This window comes from Tripterygium wilfordii, chromosome 10 (genome assembly GCF_013401445.1).
Source record: "Tripterygium wilfordii isolate XIE 37 chromosome 10, ASM1340144v1, whole genome shotgun sequence".
NCBI lineage: Eukaryota > Viridiplantae > Streptophyta > Magnoliopsida > Celastrales > Celastraceae > Tripterygium > Tripterygium wilfordii.
In genome coordinates, this window is record NC_052241.1 from 275,529 (window position 1) to 293,039 (window position 17,511).

The 17,511-nt window shown below is 37.8% G+C and overlaps 5 protein-coding genes across 9 annotated transcripts; 2 read left to right on the forward strand and 3 right to left on the reverse strand.

The window, feature by feature from the left end:
* Positions 1-722: 722 nt before the first annotated feature.
* LOC120007000 lies at positions 723-4,138 on the reverse strand. The gene is made up of 5 exons (XM_038857138.1): positions 3,921-4,138; positions 3,643-3,802; positions 3,471-3,551; positions 1,153-1,276; positions 723-1,068 (listed from the first exon to the last, which is right to left on the reverse strand). The coding sequence occupies exons 1-5, from the start codon at positions 4,045-4,047 to the stop codon at positions 1,021-1,023; spliced, it is 540 nt and encodes a 179-aa protein (XP_038713066.1). The 5' UTR covers positions 4,048-4,138; the 3' UTR covers positions 723-1,020.
* Positions 4,139-5,778: 1,640 nt separating this feature from the next.
* LOC120006947 (protein ALTERED XYLOGLUCAN 4) lies at positions 5,779-7,814 on the forward strand. The gene is made up of 2 exons (XM_038857073.1): positions 5,779-6,240; positions 6,371-7,814. The coding sequence occupies exons 1-2, from the start codon at positions 6,060-6,062 to the stop codon at positions 7,462-7,464; spliced, it is 1,275 nt and encodes a 424-aa protein (XP_038713001.1). The 5' UTR covers positions 5,779-6,059; the 3' UTR covers positions 7,465-7,814.
* A 1,239-nt stretch (positions 7,815-9,053) lies between these two features.
* LOC120008102 (probable serine/threonine-protein kinase PBL28) lies at positions 9,054-12,254 on the forward strand. Its single transcript, XM_038858618.1, has 7 exons — positions 9,054-9,802; positions 9,889-10,076; positions 10,175-10,373; positions 10,451-10,614; positions 10,707-10,811; positions 11,759-11,881; positions 11,976-12,254. Exons 1-7 carry the CDS (start codon positions 9,733-9,735, stop codon positions 12,210-12,212), a joined length of 1,086 nt encoding a protein of 361 aa, XP_038714546.1. The 5' UTR covers positions 9,054-9,732; the 3' UTR covers positions 12,213-12,254.
* LOC120008103 lies at positions 10,860-14,574 on the reverse strand. Of its 5 annotated transcripts, none has more exons than XR_005470292.1 (4): positions 13,778-14,574; positions 13,136-13,440; positions 12,795-12,949; positions 10,860-11,533 (listed from the first exon to the last, which is right to left on the reverse strand). XR_005470292.1 is itself a non-coding variant. In XM_038858620.1 (3 exons), the coding sequence occupies exons 1-2, from the start codon at positions 14,416-14,418 to the stop codon at positions 13,170-13,172; spliced, it is 912 nt and encodes a 303-aa protein (XP_038714548.1). In that variant the 5' UTR covers positions 14,419-14,574; the 3' UTR covers positions 10,863-11,533; positions 13,136-13,169. The 5 variants fall into 5 exon arrangements, 2 of the variants coding, with proteins under 2 accessions (XP_038714548.1, XP_038714547.1); XR_005470291.1 differs by having other exon boundaries at positions 10,861-11,533; positions 12,795-12,945; XR_005470293.1 differs by having other exon boundaries at positions 10,862-11,533; positions 12,795-12,903.
* A 423-nt stretch (positions 14,575-14,997) lies between these two features.
* On the reverse strand, positions 14,998-17,101 carry LOC120007970 (WAT1-related protein At5g40210-like). Its single transcript, XM_038858463.1, has 5 exons — positions 16,929-17,101; positions 16,521-16,586; positions 15,904-16,414; positions 15,317-15,627; positions 14,998-15,160 (listed from the first exon to the last, which is right to left on the reverse strand). The coding sequence occupies exons 1-5, from the start codon at positions 17,099-17,101 to the stop codon at positions 14,998-15,000; spliced, it is 1,224 nt and encodes a 407-aa protein (XP_038714391.1).
* Positions 17,102-17,511: the final 410 nt, after the last annotated feature.

Below are 17,511 nucleotides of genomic sequence, written 5' to 3' on the forward strand. Positions count from 1 at the left end.
GGGTGAAAAATGACACTTGAAAATTTAGTTATGGAAAAATGATACTTGAGAGTTAGAGTATATATATAGTTGATGAATAGTGAAGAGAGAGGTATAAAAAGGAAGAGAGATGTGATAAAAAGGAAGAAAGTGAAGATTAAAAGGAAGAGAGAGATGATGAAAAAAAAGAGAGAGAAGATGAAAAGGAAGAGAGAGAAGATGAAAAGGAAGAGAGAGAAAATAGAGAAAATGAGTATAGAGTGTTAGAATGTATGGAGTGTTGATGAATAGTATTCATTGGAGACCCACTCACCCAATTAAACTGTGCCACATAGGAGAGAGGAGAAGATAGAGAATGATTTTGGAGTGCTGAATATTTATGTTACCACTGTGGACGCTCTTAGGGCACTAAAGGAGATAGATATAGATATATTGAGGTACATTATGAAGTACTATCAAATCTTATTTCCCCCTTATCAGTGTCTTTTTTTTTTTTTTTTTGTCTTCTCATAGAATGGTGACATGAGATTTTCCTCATTATTTAGCTAACAAGCCATTATGGCCCTCCCTTTTGACCAGCATGGGCGCCCCATGGCCGACTCTTGTCGTCAAGATATAACTTGTCTCTAACAGTTTATGAAAGCAGGGGTATTGATTTTTAACTAATCTGGAAAATCTCAATCCTAACTGCAAATTAACATGAAATTTCTGAACTTTCATTAGACAAAAGCCTACAAGGAAAGTGGAGAAAGAGAATCAACTCAATTTAACAAGAAAGACCAGCATGCTTCATTAACGAATAACGCAACTAACAAGCCAAATGCCACAAAATGAAAACCCTAGCAGATCAAAACTTAATGCAGAAACTAAACTACCCGATTACCCTAAGCTTCAGGATGATTTGTTAAAAGTTACTATTTCTTCTCAGATAATACTGAATCTAAGGTTGGGTAGAAGCATTCAAGCAACATTACATATCCCACCTAATTCATTTCTCAATAGTGTGCTTTCCTCAGCGGAAGAGAAATACAAGTATAATCATCACTGACTGCCACCACGACCGTGCAGCCGCTTCCTCTCAAGCTCAAGCTGAAAAGGATATACACTAGTAAGATCTTCATCACCAAAAAATACGTAAAGCCAGAGGTTTTAGTTTTCTCTCAATCATCTTACCACTTTCTTCACCCGATGATTTGCAGCAGGAGTTCCTCCATTGACACAGTCAGGAAGATATGGGCTGCTAACACGAACCTCATTCATCACAACTATGACAGTTTTGTCCCAGCGAACAGGAAGCCTGATTGTATGCACATTGACATCGATTGCAAAATAATTTAGAAATTTATCACGCCAGTTTCAAATCATAAAAACAAACAATGAAGTCACGAAATGAAGATCCATCTCGGATTCCTTTCTACATTCATCGATAAGTAAACAGAAACATAAAAAACATTTTCAGTATAAGGGAACAAAAGCAGACATGTTCCATCCTCACTGGAGTAATTCGGCCAGAAATTATCAGTTTGTATAACGAAGTTAAAATTTACAATATGATTCCAAGCTCATAAGCATGTACAAGTCCAATTGTGTCAGACACTTTGGTCCCAAATTAACAAAGTTTAAGTTGATCTAAGGTTCAAAAGCATAGTTGCATAATTATCAACAGAGTGCCAATAGGATTGCACCACACAATGTCATCAACACAGAAAGCCCAGATAAGATATATAATATAGTCTTAAGATAGAATCCACCCAAAATTATTCAAGTTGGAAATTGGAATCTCATTCTTCCATTCACTTGCTGTATGTATTCCATATATCCTTATTGCTGCAACCTATGTAGCACGGATATGACACAACATAGACACGTGGATACGTGATTTTACAAAAAAGTAGGATACAGATACGTTAGGGACACATTAACTCTCACAAAAGAAACTGTCAATCAGTAACAAAAGTTAGTTAATAATGTTCATTTTCCGAATAAGCGAACAAAAGCAGACATGTTTCATCCTCACTAGATTAATTTGGCTGGAAATTATCAGTTTGTATAACGAAGTTCAAATTTACAAACATGATTCCAAGCTCATAAGAATGTAGAAATCCAATTGTGTGTCAGAAGGCACTTTGGCCCCAAATTAACGAATTTTAAGTTGGGCCAATGTTCAAAATCATAGTTGCATAGTTATCAACATAGTGCCAATACGAATTGCACCAAACAATGTCATTAACACAGAAGCCCAGACAGCATAAAGAATATAGGTCTTAACATATAATCCACACAAAATTATTCACACTGGACTACCATTGTTCCCTTCACTTGCTATATGTATTACATATATCCTTATTGCTGCCATACACCGTAAACTATCATAAAAGAAACTGTTGATCAGTTATGAAAGTTGGCTAAAATTCAACCATCTTTGTTTGTCAGGTAATGACACCATGACTGAAACTCCTTGATCAACACTCAAACGTCGCCTGCTGCGTTACTACCATCCTTAAGGAATTCCCCAACCAACATCACCAAAGTTCATTACTTTACCAGTCCCTGCCACCTCCTCTGATGCAGCGAGAGCAACAACCACAGGCCCAGCCCAAGCCCAGCAACAAGAGTCCCTAACTAGCCACTAGAAAACTGGTTGTCTAATGTTAGGTTTGACCCACTTATATACTGCAACTTGAAGCCAGTCACCACCGATGTGGGATTACTACCCACACCATGGACTATTCATCCTGCATCATTCCCTCCTGCCAACAGAGAGCACGTCCATGTGCTCCTCCCAGGCCTCGGCCTGCTCAATACACATGGGCAGGCCCCCGCGGGCTCCGATACCAACTGATGCAGCGAGAGCAACAACCACAGGCCCAGCCCAAGCCCAGCAACAAGAGTCCCTAACTAGCCCCTAGAAAACCGGTTGTTTAATGTTAGGCTTGGCCCACTTATATACTGCTACTTGGAGCCAGTCACCACCGATGTGGGATTACTACCCACACCATGGACTATTCATCCTGCATCATCCTCTTAGCTTAAGCAACCAAACACATCCATGGCACCAAAAGTTTTTAGATTATTGCAGGTCTAGGTAAATCATAACTTTATGAAGTCTAAGGCATTGGTGAAATCAACAAATGTGTGAAAAACAACTCAATTTAACTGTTATATGCATAGTAGGACAAGATTATTTGCATAACCACTCCCTCTTGAGATCTAATAACAACATAAAAATGAACAAACTTTCTTTAATTCGGCCAGAAATCAACCTCAATTCCTAATGTAAGTGAGGTCAGCTATGAAATAACTTATTTTTAGGAATCTATCCACACACAGTGACCTCCCTTCATGTCCACTTCCTCTACAAGTCAACTACCAATAAACAATTTACTTAGTAACTGTGCATTAAAGTTCTGAAACAAAAGAAAGAGGCAATTAACAGTAAATTTAGACCATAAAAGCAGGGATAACAAGGGAATAAGAACAAAGGCACATACGTTTTAGACAATGCATCGAAGATGGTCTGGGCTTCAGTCGTAACACCCACCCCAATCCTCTCGGCATCAGCCTCCGCTTGCCTGACCATAGAAAACCTAACAAAATTAAATCCCCAAAAAAGACTACCATTCATAACGAAAGAAGTAATTTTTACTCAAAAAACAAAAACACCTTATCGCCTGATCCTCTCTGGTCTGGAGACTATGGAGGTCAATACAACACTTGGTGGTATCAATTGGGTCCTCCCCTTGACCCAAGTAGGACAATTCCTTTATATAGTTGGCCTTCAAGATCCTTATATTTCTCTTCGGCCCCGATTTAGATCCCTCTTGTGAACCCAAAGCAATTAGTCAAGGTAATCCAAAATCAAAATAAACAGAAACCCAGATTTCCAAATAACAAAAAAGAACAAAATTGATAATCACGAGAGTACGATAGTTGAAGGATATGAAGAACAAGAAGGTTGGTGGTGCGGTCGTAGGTGATGACTTGGGCTTCGAATTCGTCGCCGAAGGTAGTCTTGATTGAGAGGAAGCAACCCACTGCCAGGCTGGATACGTCAGTGTTGGCATCCATGTCCGCTTCCTTCAATTTTCAGGACGAGAATGGCCAATTCATTCGGGGATAGTTTCTTCTTTAGTTTCCCTTTTAGTTTTCGGAACATGGGGCTTCAGAGACTGTAGTTTTGTGCAAGAACTTCTGGATCGAAACTTGTATAGGCCTCTGGGCTCACTACTTGTGGGCCTTAAAGGCCGAAGCTCAGCCTACTACAATTTACAAATACAATCTTTTTCGGTCCAAATATGTTACCTTCTTCTCATGTTGAGATGGACGTACTTGATGCATGTGATATCGTAGACTCTATGAGTGTGTTTGGATTGAGGGATTTGGAGGGGAGGGAAGAGAAGGGAAAGGGAGTTTCCTTTCAATTCCCTTGTTTGGATAGTTTATAAAAAAATTGAGGGGAGAGATTTGAGAGGATTTGGGAGGAAGATTTCATTAAATTTTTGTCAAAATTCTTTCCTCCCAAAATGGAGTCATTTGAAGGGAAGAGATTACTAATTAAGTAACTTATAAGTTTAAAACCTATTTTATCCTTGGACATGATACTTAAACATAAAAAAATAAGGATAAACTAGTAAATTAAACTAATTTTCTTTCCTTTCTTTTTTTATCTATCCAAACAAGAGAGAGGGAAATGTATTTTCCATTCCATTCTCTTCCCTTCTCTTCCTTCCCTTTCTCTTCCCTCCCCTCCCCTCCAAATCCCTCAATCCAAACACACTCTATATAAAATCGTGCCTATTTATCTAATCAGAGTTAGGGTCGAGATATACTGTTTCCTATCCAAAACCGACTCAGAATCCATTTTGTTTCCACCCCTAAACATGGTGTTGTGTTGGTGTGGTATGGGACAATGGGTGTGGGAAAGTCAACCCTTGTGATCATGAATCATCCATACAAATATACAATACCAAGAGAGAAAGTAGCAGGTCCCGCTGGTCCATATAAAATGGGAGCTCTGGCTTCTTAGCTGGTCTCCACTCTTTACGGGCGTGGTACTCATTATCAATGTTTCTACTTTCTAGTCCCGACTTTTGATTACACCACCACCTGTTCCCTCAACACCATTTCTTTTTTCTTCTTCTGATTGTACATATACATATACATATATATATATAGGCTGTACCTAGCAAATGTGGGCATGTGTTTATTTTTGTTCTTGGGGGCATATATATATATAATAGTCTCATTATGTGGGCTGGGAGAGAAGAATATATTTATTAAGTTTATTGACAGCATGGTTGCACAGTGCATGCATCATGCACGTAACTGGGTGATTGTAGTTCAGATGTCATGTTGTAGACCGTATATATAAGAAAAGACATTGATGCATCTATACTCCACCAAATAATATCAAAATTCAAAAGATATACACCCATCATGTTGCTGCGAGGCGAATCAGTGGACTTTCTGATAGAGCAGTATGATCCAAGAGTTTTTGTCTTAGTTATTTCAAATGTTGAAATGGATGCACACATGATTTCATATGGGTTATGTAAAGTCCACACTTTTATATTGATCATGTGAGTTTATCGGAGTAAAAATACCAGTGAGATGCTTGGCAGTTTTTTATTCAACATAAGCACATGACTTTTGGTTTGAAACAGTCAATTAAGGACGCCCCCTTAAACTGTATAAAAATACAATTCTAGACTGGTATGCTCGGGAAAACTTGTAATGTTGACCCAACTAAACAATACAAAGTCGGTTAATAAATAGAATAACTAACACCACTATAATTATAGCAAACCAGCATAACAGCTCACAAACAAAAACAGAGGGAAAAAAAGAGACAAGAAAAAACACAGTAGTTTTAGTCTTTTAGAGAAAGGGTGAGGAGAGTCCCCCACAAACATCTCTCTCGCTCTCTCTGTCACACAGTTATTTCAACTCGTCAAACCCAATAAACAACACTTGTTATAATTTCCTCAATCCTGAAAGAACAAAAAAGCAAGAGAAGAAAAACCAGAGGAGAACAGGCAAGCAAAACTCAAGAGGCAGGGTTTTTTAAGGCATGTAACAGAATGGGCACATTAAAAGACCAGCAGCCTCTCTCTTTTGCTAAGAAGTTCTTGCCATGGACGGTCTATGCTCTCCTTCCTATTGCTCTATTTCGATTGTACTTCTATCCTCTCCCTCAATCACCCACCACCCCTCACAACATTCTCTATTCTTCTTCTCCTTACTCTCCTCCTTTTTCTCAAGGTATGTATAACGTTTGAAATTTTTGAGGATTATTTGGTTTGGAGTTCTCAAATGTTTATTTGGGATGTTTGATTTTGGGTTTTAGCGATTAAAAGATTTCATCTTTTTCTTTTGTTGTTCTGTATTGCAGAAGAGGAAAGTGCAAATGAATCACCACCACCATGTGACTACACAAAGGGCAAATGGGTTTATGACAGAATAGGCCCTCTCTACAATGGCACCACCTGTGGTACAATCAAAGAAGGTCAGAATTGCATCTCCCATGGCAGACCTGACATGGGTTATCTCAATTGGAGATGGAAACCCAAGCAATGTAAGCTCCCAAGGTTTGATCCACACAAATTTCTTCAACTTCTCAGAGACAAGCACTTGGCCTTTGTGGGTGATTCCATGGCTTGGAACCAATTGGAGTCCCTTCTTTGTATGTTAGCCACTGCTTCCACCCCCAATCTGGTATACACAAATGGTCAGGAAAACAAGTTCAGGAGATGGTATTTTGCTTCTCATAACATCAATGTATCTGTGTATTGGTCACCATTTCTTGTCAAAGGTGTTGAGAAATCAAATTCTGGTCCAAATCATAATCAATTGCATTTGGATTCTGTTGATGAGAAGTGGGCAGCTGATATGCGTCAGATCGACATGATAGTTTTATCAATTGGGCATTGGTTTCTACACCCAGCAGTGTATTTTGAGGGTGATTCAGTTCTTGGCTGTCATTACTGCCCTGGTCTTAATCACACTGAGGTTGAGTTCTATGATGTGCTAAGGAAAGCATTGAAGACTACACTAAAGACCATAATTGAAAGAAATGGTCCACATGGGGATGGAATTGATGTGATCTTGACTACATTTTCACCATCACATTTTGAAGGAGATTGGGATAAGGCTGGTGCTTGTTCTAAAACCAAGCCTTACAAGGAGAAGGAGAAGAAACTTGAAGGAATGGATGCTGAGATGAGGAATATTGAGGTCCAAGAAGTTGAAGCTGCCAAGGCCAATGCAAAGAAATATGGAAGGTTAAGGCTGGAAGCATTGGACATAACCAAGTTGTCGTTGATGAGGCCGGACGGCCATCCGGGGCCGTATATGCATCCATTTCCATTTGCTAATGGGGTTTCAGATCATGTCCAGAATGATTGTGTGCATTGGTGCTTACCAGGTCCTGTAGATACATGGAATGAGATACTATTAGAGGTCATGAAGAGATGGAATGGTCAATGAAGGAGAGAGAGGAGAATTGGTCATTGCATAAAACTTTGAATTGAATCAGACAATTGACTGACCTGTTTTGTTCTGTTTGGCTCTCCTGTAATGAAAAAGAGAGAATGTGTCAAAAGCCAGAACTGATGAAGCAAACTTGAGAATGAGAGCTTCAAGTGGTGCCAAATACAGACCAAATGTACACAAGATCACACTGAGACATATACCAAACAATATGATTTGTTTTGACAAAAGTTCAAGAATTTTCATTGCAAGGAAGTTTGTATATTTTATTCAACTTCTCTTTCTTTATCTTTTATCTTTTGTATTTTAAGTTGAAAGTTTGATACATGCACTGTTGTTTCCTTGAATATTATGTGTCTAAATGGTCTATTGATCACACTAAAATCACCATAAAAATGATTCAGTCCATCAAGCAACAATGATTATGGAATTGAATGACTAACTTGGCTGACATTGAGGGGAAAAAAAAACTTGGCTGTCATTGAACCCTACTCGTATGCCCCAAAGATTATGGATCTTAGTGTTTTTTCGTTCTAACTATCCCAAATGTTAAGATAGACGCTCACGACTTTATATGGATCATGGGGGGCATGTAGGGTCCACTATTTTTCATAAATCATGTGCATCGATCTCAATATTTAGAATGACTAAGACAACAAAACACTGATATCCTTGGCGTTTTTGTCCAAAGAAAGATCGCAAAGCTTTTTCAAACGCCACTATTGAGCACCCAGTGAAAGTGAAAAAGGTAGGATTCTCTCTCTCTTTCAAGAGTCAAGTCTCTTCCTTTTTTGGTTTTTGTGGGGTTCATTTTGTAGCTTAAGAATACGTAATTTGTAGGATCCAAAGCAACTTTATCAAGCTTTTGTATACATGGAGAGACTCAATGGGGCTGTCTTATCATCACTTCATTGACTAAGCAAGACCATAAGACATAGTAAGTGTTTGCCATCAAAACCCATTTGGATTCCTCATCACAGCATTAACTCCAACTTCCCAACTGATAACTTACAATGACTTAAATCTCAAGCCCAAAAATTCAAATGCTTCCATGATTGGGGAATCAAATAAAAGAACCAAAATCTTTAGGACCCTTTTTCTCTTCAAGTTCAATATTCAAGCAAATGGGCCTAAGTTTGGATCTCATACAACCTAACTGGACAAAAAAAAATATTGGGTTAGGCCTTTTTCACAGGAACAGGGGCCCAAAAAAGTGAAAATTTTAGAAGATGAGTTCATAAAAAAAAAACTACATTATTTAGGGGCTTTCTTAGAAGGAAAAATACTTGTTATACTCTATTACAATTATATAGGACGAAAAACAAGACATACTTGCCAAAGATGCAAGGACATGGAAGGACCTCCATGGAAGTAGGAACCAACCATTACACACATACAATTGGCAATAAGGGACCATCATTACCATCAAAACTCTTATGAATGATGATGACAATTTTCAGAAGGATATCCAACACTTTGTTTTAACAAACCTAATCCAAGATAGGAATCAATTCCTAACTTAAAGGTGTTATGACAGAGTTTTCCTCTTTAAAGATTGTGAGTTCAATTCCTACCGAGCCCGGACATAGATGTTTCAATTTCTTTGATGTGGACCCTTTGGCCCCACATCAACAGTGTAATCAAATTAGTGTTAGACATCTAATTTCTTTGTCATTTTCAGATAACAACAAGGATGTGACTACAAATAATTTCAATTTCAATTTGATCACATAAAAAAAAAACTAGCAATAAAATATAACATAAGAGGAATGGATGAAAAGGCTCCATCAACGGCTACTTTTCAAGATCTCACTGGCTAAATCAAAAATCAAACAGATTAGGGTTGGAAGGAGACATTTCATCTTTCATTTCCCTATCAAAACAGAGCAGAACACACCCCACCAACACTTCTTGAATCATTCTAAACGTAAGCAAACAACACCAAACTTCCAGTTTCTCTGCTTTTTTACCCTTTTTCTTCAAGTACATTCTTCTTCTTCTACCTCAAAAAAGTTGGTGAAGGAGTAGTGTTGTTGTTGAGTATTGTCCATTTATCCTCCAAACCTACCTTCAGTTGCTCTCTGTACATACCCTTGATATACAATCACAAAATCTCTGTTTCTGTTTACTCTACTTTATCATCTTTTCACAATTTCTTCCATGTTTTTGCTAGAAACAGGAATTTCAAGGGCAGCGCAATCAGGGTAATCTATGGCTTCAAAGCTCAATCTCTTACCGTCATAGTGTCGATTATAATCTGCCATTATGCCTTTTGGGTTGGTTTCGGCATGGAACAAGCGCCGGAGAAGCAAGTCCCAGGATCACACAGATCCTTGTAATTTTCTTGTTTCTGTTCTTCAAACCTATTTGCAAGACTAGATTTTCTCTGTTCTTACATGTGATGGTTTTCCTACCTTTCAGGGGTCTATAAACCTGTAGAACACTGGAAACTTGAAGATCAAACATCCCAACCGATAAAACGACGTCGTGGATCATCAGTTTTTACATTAAAGGAAATGGAAGAGGCGACATGCTTTTTCAGCGAGGAAAACTTGCTTGGGAAAGGAGGGTTTGGCAAAGTTTACAGGGGCACTTTGCGGTCTGGCGAGGTATGGGACTCCATCAATATTTACAGAGTAATACCTATAAAACTATCATCAGAGTTTCAACATAGATTTCTTAGTTCCATCTCCCATGGACTGTGAAGGTTGTTGCCATTAAGAAAATGGAGCTGCCACCTTTTAAAGAAGCTGAAGGGGAACTCGAATTCCGTGTAGAAGTTGATATCTTGAGCAGGCTCGACCATCCAAATCTGGTTTCTTTGATAGGCTATTGTGCTGATGGGAAGCACCGGTTTCTAGTCTACGAATACATGAGGAATGGGAACCTGCAAGACCATTTGAATGGTTGGTTTCAACTCAAAATATTTTTTCATTTTGTTTCTAGCGACCATCTCCTCACAACTTCTCTAATTTGATTTCAGGACTTGTGGAAACCAGAATGGATTGGCCTTTGAGGCTCAAAGTGGCACTAGGAGCAGCAAAGGGACTTGCTTTTCTCCATTCAAGTTCTGATGTTGGGATTCCAATTGTACACAGGGACTTCAAATCCACTAACATTCTTCTAGATGCCAACTTTGAAGCAAAGGTAAATGATTCACCATCTCTAGAATAATTCACCTATTGCAACCTTTACTTTTCTACAAAACTATCTGAAATGTTAGCCACTCTGTTCCACAGATTTCTGATTTTGGACTCGCCAAGTTGATGCCAGAGGGCCAGGAGACGTATATAACAGCTAGGGTTCTTGGTACTTTCGGCTATTTTGATCCTGAGTACACATCGGTATGTAGCTTTAGCGATACAACGGTTAAATTTTTCATCTTTTCACACACTCTTAGAGTTCATCCAGACGTCTACTTACATCTTTCATTCTCAAGTGAATTTTAAGTTCTTATTTTTCATGGGTTAGTAATGAACACCATTAGGTAAAAATCTCATCTCTCACAATCAATAATACCATAAAGTATATGCAAGCATTAATAGTTGATGATGATAATATGAATATGCAAGCATCATAGGCAGCTAAAATAATACGATTACAAGTAGCTTCGGGCGGTGAGGAAATATGACTATGAATGCATTCCAGTAATGTATTCTATGTTAAGCAGAGCACAGTCACATGCACTATGCTTAAGTCAATCTTTAGCAAGGACAGCATTGCAATGAATTTCAAATACTAAAACCAAGTATAGACTGCTTCTACAGTTTTGATATAGATCAAATTAAGAGTTTTAATGGTACTGCCCCATTCAAAAGATCACCGAAAAACAACATGAACTAGACATGAATATACTCAAAGGAGAAAAAAAAAATTATATCACACATGGTTTAGGTCCAGCAGAACTGCATAAATTAACATCCTAAGCAGCAGAAAGAATAAGAAAAATAACCTGTTAGCTTTAAGCTTTTACACTCAACAGGGACCTCTTGCATTCTTGTAAGCTCCTTAAAAATGTTGTTATCCAACGCCACTTCCTTTGCCAGCTTCTAATATATATAAACCACTGCAAATCAGATGAGTTTCAAGAATCAATGATAGAGCTGAACGTTTCTTCTCCAGGCTTAATATGGTGGTTTCTCTGAAACATCACTTGATTGTTTTTGAAGTGTACTTCGCAAATCTTCAAAATACTAGAAAGCAGAAAGATTATTTGTATCTTAAATACTATTTAGGAAGAATCTGCTTAGATATTTGTTTCTGTACACTAATATTTCTCCTTTGGCAACAGACCGGGAAGCTGACCTTACAAAGTGATGTTTATGCATTTGGAGTTGTTCTTCTTGAGCTCCTAACAGGACGTAGAGCCGTGGAAATAAACCAGGGGCCAATAGACCAAAACCTTGTACTTCAGGTGAGGACAATAATCAAGCCTCTAAATAATTCTCAGGTTTCAAAGGAAAACTATAGGTAACAAATAATGGAGAGTTTACTGCTTGACATTCCAGGTTAGACATTTATTGAACGGTCAGAAGAAGTTGCGTAAGGTGATAGATCCAGAGCTGAGTCGTTGTTCATACACCATTGAATCTATAGTGATGTTTGCAAACCTAGCATCAAGATGTGTCCGTGTTGAGAGCAGTGAAAGACCCTCAATGGCAGAATGTGTAAAAGAGCTCCATATCATTATCTATACGAACTCAAAAGGCATAAGCATGCCAATGCATAAATTAAGGATGGTCTGATAAACCTCATGATTTTAAGCATAAGGAAACTTTTTCATATTATTATTCTTTCGACAGGTTTCCATACTGGGAAGCTAAATCTTTGGGGCCTTTGAGAGGATAGTAAGATTACAGAACAAATGATGCAGAACCCGATATGAGAGAGCATTTGAATGATCTTAAGAAATAAAACAAAGAAATCACGGGAAGAAAAGAGATTCACATAAACGAACACTGAGAACCTAGAAATGTATGAGACTTATTGAGGATTTAGGATTAGAAGGCAACATTTCTATGCATGTCAAGTCCATATCCAGTATCATCACTTTGTAGTTGAAACTTTTTTGCTTGACAAATACTTTGTGCATATACTGTGTAAAATTGTAATCTGTACTATATACCTAAATGATGCTACAGCCAGCTAGTGTTCCATTTTTCAACTTCCACGCTAAAGAAAATATATAGCTTTCTTTAGTTACAAATTTTTTTTTTTCAATGAAAACATCCCCAGTGCATAATTCACATGCATCAAAATTGGACCTAAAATAGTTCAAAAAATTGACATCAAAGAGAGAAGGAATTAAGGATGCAAGATGCATTTACCTGAAGTACAATATGTTTCTACTATCGACATGATAATATACAACCAAGGAGAAACTGGCCCATGAGGTAACTCGACGTCCATTGCAAGCCAGTTGGACTCTATCTTAGCCTGAGAGAGTCCAGATCTGGAATAAGAAAATATACAAGCCAGCTGGCTGTCCATTGCAGAAAGAATCATATTTAAAAAGAATTTTGAATTAAAAGTATATAGGACAAGGACAAATGAAACCTATTACTGGTATAGTTTACAAAATTATACAAGCATGCTTGAGAGAAAGACGAAAAACTACAATTGCAAATTCTGGCAATGAAAAACACATTGCAGTAACTGGGTATAATACCTCAGAAACATATTAAGGGTTCCTGCAATTCCATTTACAGAGGACGTTCCTCTTCAGTGTTCGACAAATACAATTCCGAAGGTTTCTTTAAGACTGGGAGTTTCTTGCACATCAAATGCTTACGTCTCTGCAACAATAAATAGACCAAGATGCTATCTGTCTTGACAACTTCATATCCTGCTTTTTTATACATACTGAATGGAGCTGCATCAACCATTCTACAGTGCAAGTACACTTCTTTTGAGGAATTCATCTGGGATATAAGTTCCTCACTTGCCTTCAGAAGATGCCAACCAATCCCCCTCCTGAAATTTCCAAAAAAAATGTACTTAGCATCAGCATCAGCATCAGCATCAAGCGCAGCATGTTGTAAAGAATTTCTATTTGTTTTGGAAAAGCCGCAATAGGCCACATTAAATACTCAGATATTTTTAACCGCTCACAAGTTCCAATCTTACAAGGATTTGAAATTAGCTCAGCAGCCTATATTTGACAATAAAATCAACCTACATACTAATATAAATTTCGATCTTCAAACAGCTTAATGACATTTCCGCCTTACCAGGCCACTAGTTTAACTCAAATAAGCAACAATATCTCTACTGCAGGCTAAACTGCAAAAACCTGGAAAGCAATGCGTACCTTCGAAGCTGTTTTTTCACGGTCATGTTGCAGACATAGGGAGAATTCTTGGGAGGAGTGGGTGTAGGAGGAGAAGTACTAGCACCCATCTTATCAAAGCAAACCTCGACGGTCCCGGCCAATTCTTCCTCCTCTTCTTCTCCTCTATAAAATCCAATAAGTGTAACGGCGTGCGGCATTACCGCTCTCCTCTCAACCAAGTATTGCTTCACCAAGAATTTCAACAGAGAAACATAACCGGCAGGCAAAAGCATCGACTCAACGAACGACTCGGCCAGAAGTCCAACAGTGCCATCCATCTCTTCAGGCATCATCACCCGAACCCACATCGACCCAGTTGTCAATTCTTGAAAGTAGCCGAAATTTTCAAGGAATTTAAGCTTCTCAAGCTCTTGATTGCTCAAAAAACGCCCTGTCCGAAGTGGGTCTTCAAGATATGAATTTGGTACTGTTGGAGAAGGAGAAGAGGAAGAGTGGGAATGGGAATGGGAAAAGAAGGATTTGAAGGTGTGACGGTCAGGCTTGTGCAGATAGACGGGAAGAGCTTGGTGGGGTTTGAAGTGGGTGGTGTTGGGATAGAGGTAGCACCAGTTGTTGTGTTTTGGATCCAAGGACAGGGAGACTGAGAGAGTGGCAGCCATTGAAAGGAGAGGCTTCAGTTGGCCTTCAATGGAGATAAAATTGGGAACAGCATCATCTCTTCCTATTTGTTTTTTCTTTTTTAAGAAAGTGCACTATTTGAGTTTCTTCACATATATTTTTTTTCCGTCTTGGCATGTAGTTTCCAATAGGTTTTGAATTGGATAATATCATAAATTTACAAAATGTTTACATGTTTGGATTATAATTTAGATTAATTTCATAGTATTCAATTAACAAAATTTGGATTTGTTTAAATTTTGATTGTCTAATTTGTCCTATTTATTCAAATAACCTTCAAGTTGTGTCGACTCAATTAACTCGAAATATAATGAGCCTTAATTTTATTTAACTTTTTTGATAAATAAATTATATTCTTTAGGAACAAGATTAATCCTAAGAAACAAACAATATTCTTCAACAGTAATTTATAATAAACAAACTTCAAAAAAAAAAAAGGGCAAGAGAGAGTATCAAACTTGAAAATTTTCATGGCACTAAATAATTATCATGTGAAACTCAAGAATCAGTATGACATCTAAATTTATTTTTGGGCAGGAATGTTTGTCCCTTCGCTCCTTCTATACCATAACATCTATTTTTGTGTTCTGCAGAAGAGGAGCTTTAGGGGATGATGAATCAAAGGTGGCGCAATTTCCGCTGTTTTCAATCATTTTTGATTCTTGGGCTTGTCCCCATGTCACTACATAAAATCCCATCGTGATAACGATCCCTCCAATCACGCTGCATAGTAACAAATCAAAAAAAGAAAACCAAATTAGAATCATAACGATCAATTTACACTTATCTCAATATTTAGTATAACATCCTTAACATTTTCGAAAAGACATAAAATGTTTTCATAACTCAATATATTCAATTCATAGAATGTCCAATTACCTTCCGAGATAAAGAGTATCCCCAAGAAATGCAACGCCCATGATAGTTGCAATCACCATGTCAATAGGCTTAAACATGGAAACATAGATAGGCCCTTCCTTTCGACATGCCCATGCATATAATATACTTCGAATGCAAACTGCAATCACTGCCGAGTATACGATTGCTACCAACTCAATATCAAGCTTCAGACTCCAAGCATTTGGGTTTTTCTTAACAAATAATGTGAAAATGGCACATTGAATCGTCACAAAAAAGGAAGAGATTAATACCACAATCATCTCTTCAGGGTAGTCCTTGATAATCCAAGTCTATGAACACACAAACAAATTCGATATATCAGTCATATAAATGATAGGGATCCCAACAATTGATATTCCAGTTTTCCCAGTTGTTGAGTTGTACGCACATTATTTCTTGTGCATCATGTTGGATGTGAAGTCCACGGATTCACTTGAATCATGTGCATCCAACTCAGTAGTTGAGATAAGAGGGATATCAAACTGCTGTGATGTTTATCATCTTCGATACTCAAAAGAAAAAATATTTTTTTAAAGGTATATAGTTAAGAAGCTTTAATTAATTACCACAACAACTAATATCAATGAGAGGATAAATGCAGTGGCTACAAGAAAAATGGCTCCAATGATCCAATTTGATTGAAGCAACAGGTGAGAGTTTAATCCAGTCAGTGATGATGATGATGAGAAGACACTTGAAATTGGTTGGCCTTTGTACAATGTCACAACTAATGCTCCTGCAACTGATAATAATGTCCCAACAGACTTTGCTCCACTCCCTGGATCTTTCAAGACTAGTTTTTCCATTCTGAAACCACCCACACAAAAAAAAAAAAAAAAAACATCAAAATGAGTCAATTGGCTAGATAGGAAAATAAGAGGAAGAGGAGGAGGAGAAGGAGAGTCTCTTATATGGTATCGTTCTCGGTTACCAAAAAAAGGAAGAGGAGAGTCAGAGACTGACCTTGATGCTACGGCAACGAAGAAGGTAAAAGCTGGTGTGAGATCAAACATTGCAGAGGCAAGAGTTGGAGAACTATATGCCATCCCAATGTACATAAAAATCTGCATACTTAAACTATACAAAACCCACCAAAAAAAATCAATAATCCATAGTCCACAACTATAATAATAAAAAAAAATAAATCAAACTTTGATGCCAATTCTGATTTGTAGTGCAGTACCTCAGAAAGCTGAGAACCAAGATCTTGAAAATAGTGTACCAAGTGGGTTTTGGGGGAGCCTTCTTCCTGTTGTTTGTGGAAGATAAAAATAAATTATTAATATACTTTTAAAATTCCAACTCTATTCATGAACGAGAGGTGGTTCGGTTGACAATCGACTGGGTTAGACAAAATTCCATCCCTATTCAGATCAAAAACATTGTCCGTTTTGGGTTTATCGGTTCATGTGGATACATCGAACTTGCACGACTTTGTTCTTCTTGAGCTGTCTCACTTGATGGTAGGAAGGGTGATCGATGGATTTTTCTTATAGACCACATGGTTTGGGTTTACCAAAGCGATGTTGTATATTTCAGCAATGAAAAAAGTGAAATTTGTATATGACAAAGAAGGATTCAATTATGTTACCAGTAGAAGATGAAGCAAGCAGGAATGAGGACTATGGCACCAAGTCCATTTGAGTAAGCAGCAAACACATACTGGTTCATTCCTCTTGTCATTGCTGCTTTGATTACTGTGTTTAAACCCACCTCCAAGCACTCCACCAAGATTATTACAACAGTCAACCACAATCTAGTCATTTTTTTTTTCTTCTTCTCTCTGATTTCCTCTGTGCAATGAAAACCAGAAATCAAGCTTGTTTGTAATGGAGGGTATATGTAATGTAAGGTGGTTGGTCGATCTTGGCATGATCAGATAGCGAGAGATCTTCAACTGTCAAAAGTCATATCCAAACAGATTGTGTAGTATTGTTTTTTTGTTGAGTTTATGCATATGTCAAGTGTTCTTGTCATAATTACGAGATCCATGCTTATTTAGCATAATCCCTACCCAATCAAAAAATTGCAAATTAATACTATTATGGCCCAATCTTTTAATGCATTAAGTGTAGTGTTGTCAAATCAATGTATTGTTGCATTGGATGGTGGAGATGAGGTGAAATTACTGGAATAATTCCAGCCCCCCATCCCAGTGGAGTCAATAGCATACC

What these genes read in the sequence shown, in the direction of transcription:
- LOC120006947 (XM_038857073.1), top strand. Translation starts at nt 6,060, where the DNA reads ATGGGCACATTAAAAGACCAGCAGCCTCTCTCTTTTGCTAAGAAGTTC. An exon ending in CTCTCCTCCTTTTTCTCAAG is followed by an intron (nt 6,241 to 6,370) that starts GTATGTATAACG and finishes TCTGTATTGCAG; the next exon opens with AAGAGGAAAGTGCAAATGAA.
- LOC120008102 (XM_038858618.1), top strand. Translation starts at nt 9,733, where the DNA reads ATGCCTTTTGGGTTGGTTTCGGCATGGAACAAGCGCCGGAGAAGCAAG. An exon ending in ATGCCAACTTTGAAGCAAAG is followed by an intron (nt 10,615 to 10,706) that starts GTAAATGATTCA and finishes TCTGTTCCACAG; the next exon opens with ATTTCTGATTTTGGACTCGC. An exon ending in ACCAAAACCTTGTACTTCAG is followed by an intron (nt 11,882 to 11,975) that starts GTGAGGACAATA and finishes TTGACATTCCAG; the next exon opens with GTTAGACATTTATTGAACGG.
- LOC120008103 (XM_038858620.1), bottom strand. Translation starts at nt 14,418, where the DNA reads ATGGCTGCCACTCTCTCAGTCTCCCTGTCCTTGGATCCAAAACACAAC. An exon ending in GTGAAAAAACAGCTTCGAAG is followed by an intron (nt 13,441 to 13,777) that starts GTACGCATTGCT and finishes TGGAAATTTCAG; the next exon opens with GAGGGGGATTGGTTGGCATC.
- LOC120007970 (XM_038858463.1), bottom strand. Translation starts at nt 17,101, where the DNA reads ATGACTAGATTGTGGTTGACTGTTGTAATAATCTTGGTGGAGTGCTTG. An exon ending in TTGGTTCTCAGCTTTCTGAG is followed by an intron (nt 16,415 to 16,520) that starts GTACTGCACTAC and finishes GGTTTTGTATAG; the next exon opens with TTTAAGTATGCAGATTTTTA. An exon ending in CATTGATATTAGTTGTTGTG is followed by an intron (nt 15,628 to 15,903) that starts GTAATTAATTAA and finishes GTGTGTTCATAG; the next exon opens with ACTTGGATTATCAAGGACTA.
- LOC120007000 (XM_038857138.1), bottom strand. Translation starts at nt 4,047, where the DNA reads ATGGATGCCAACACTGACGTATCCAGCCTGGCAGTGGGTTGCTTCCTC. An exon ending in CACCAACCTTCTTGTTCTTC is followed by an intron (nt 3,803 to 3,920) that starts ATATCCTTCAAC and finishes CTTTGGGTTCAC; the next exon opens with AAGAGGGATCTAAATCGGGG. An exon ending in AGAGAGGATCAGGCGATAAG is followed by an intron (nt 3,552 to 3,642) that starts GTGTTTTTGTTT and finishes TTCTATGGTCAG; the next exon opens with GCAAGCGGAGGCTGATGCCG.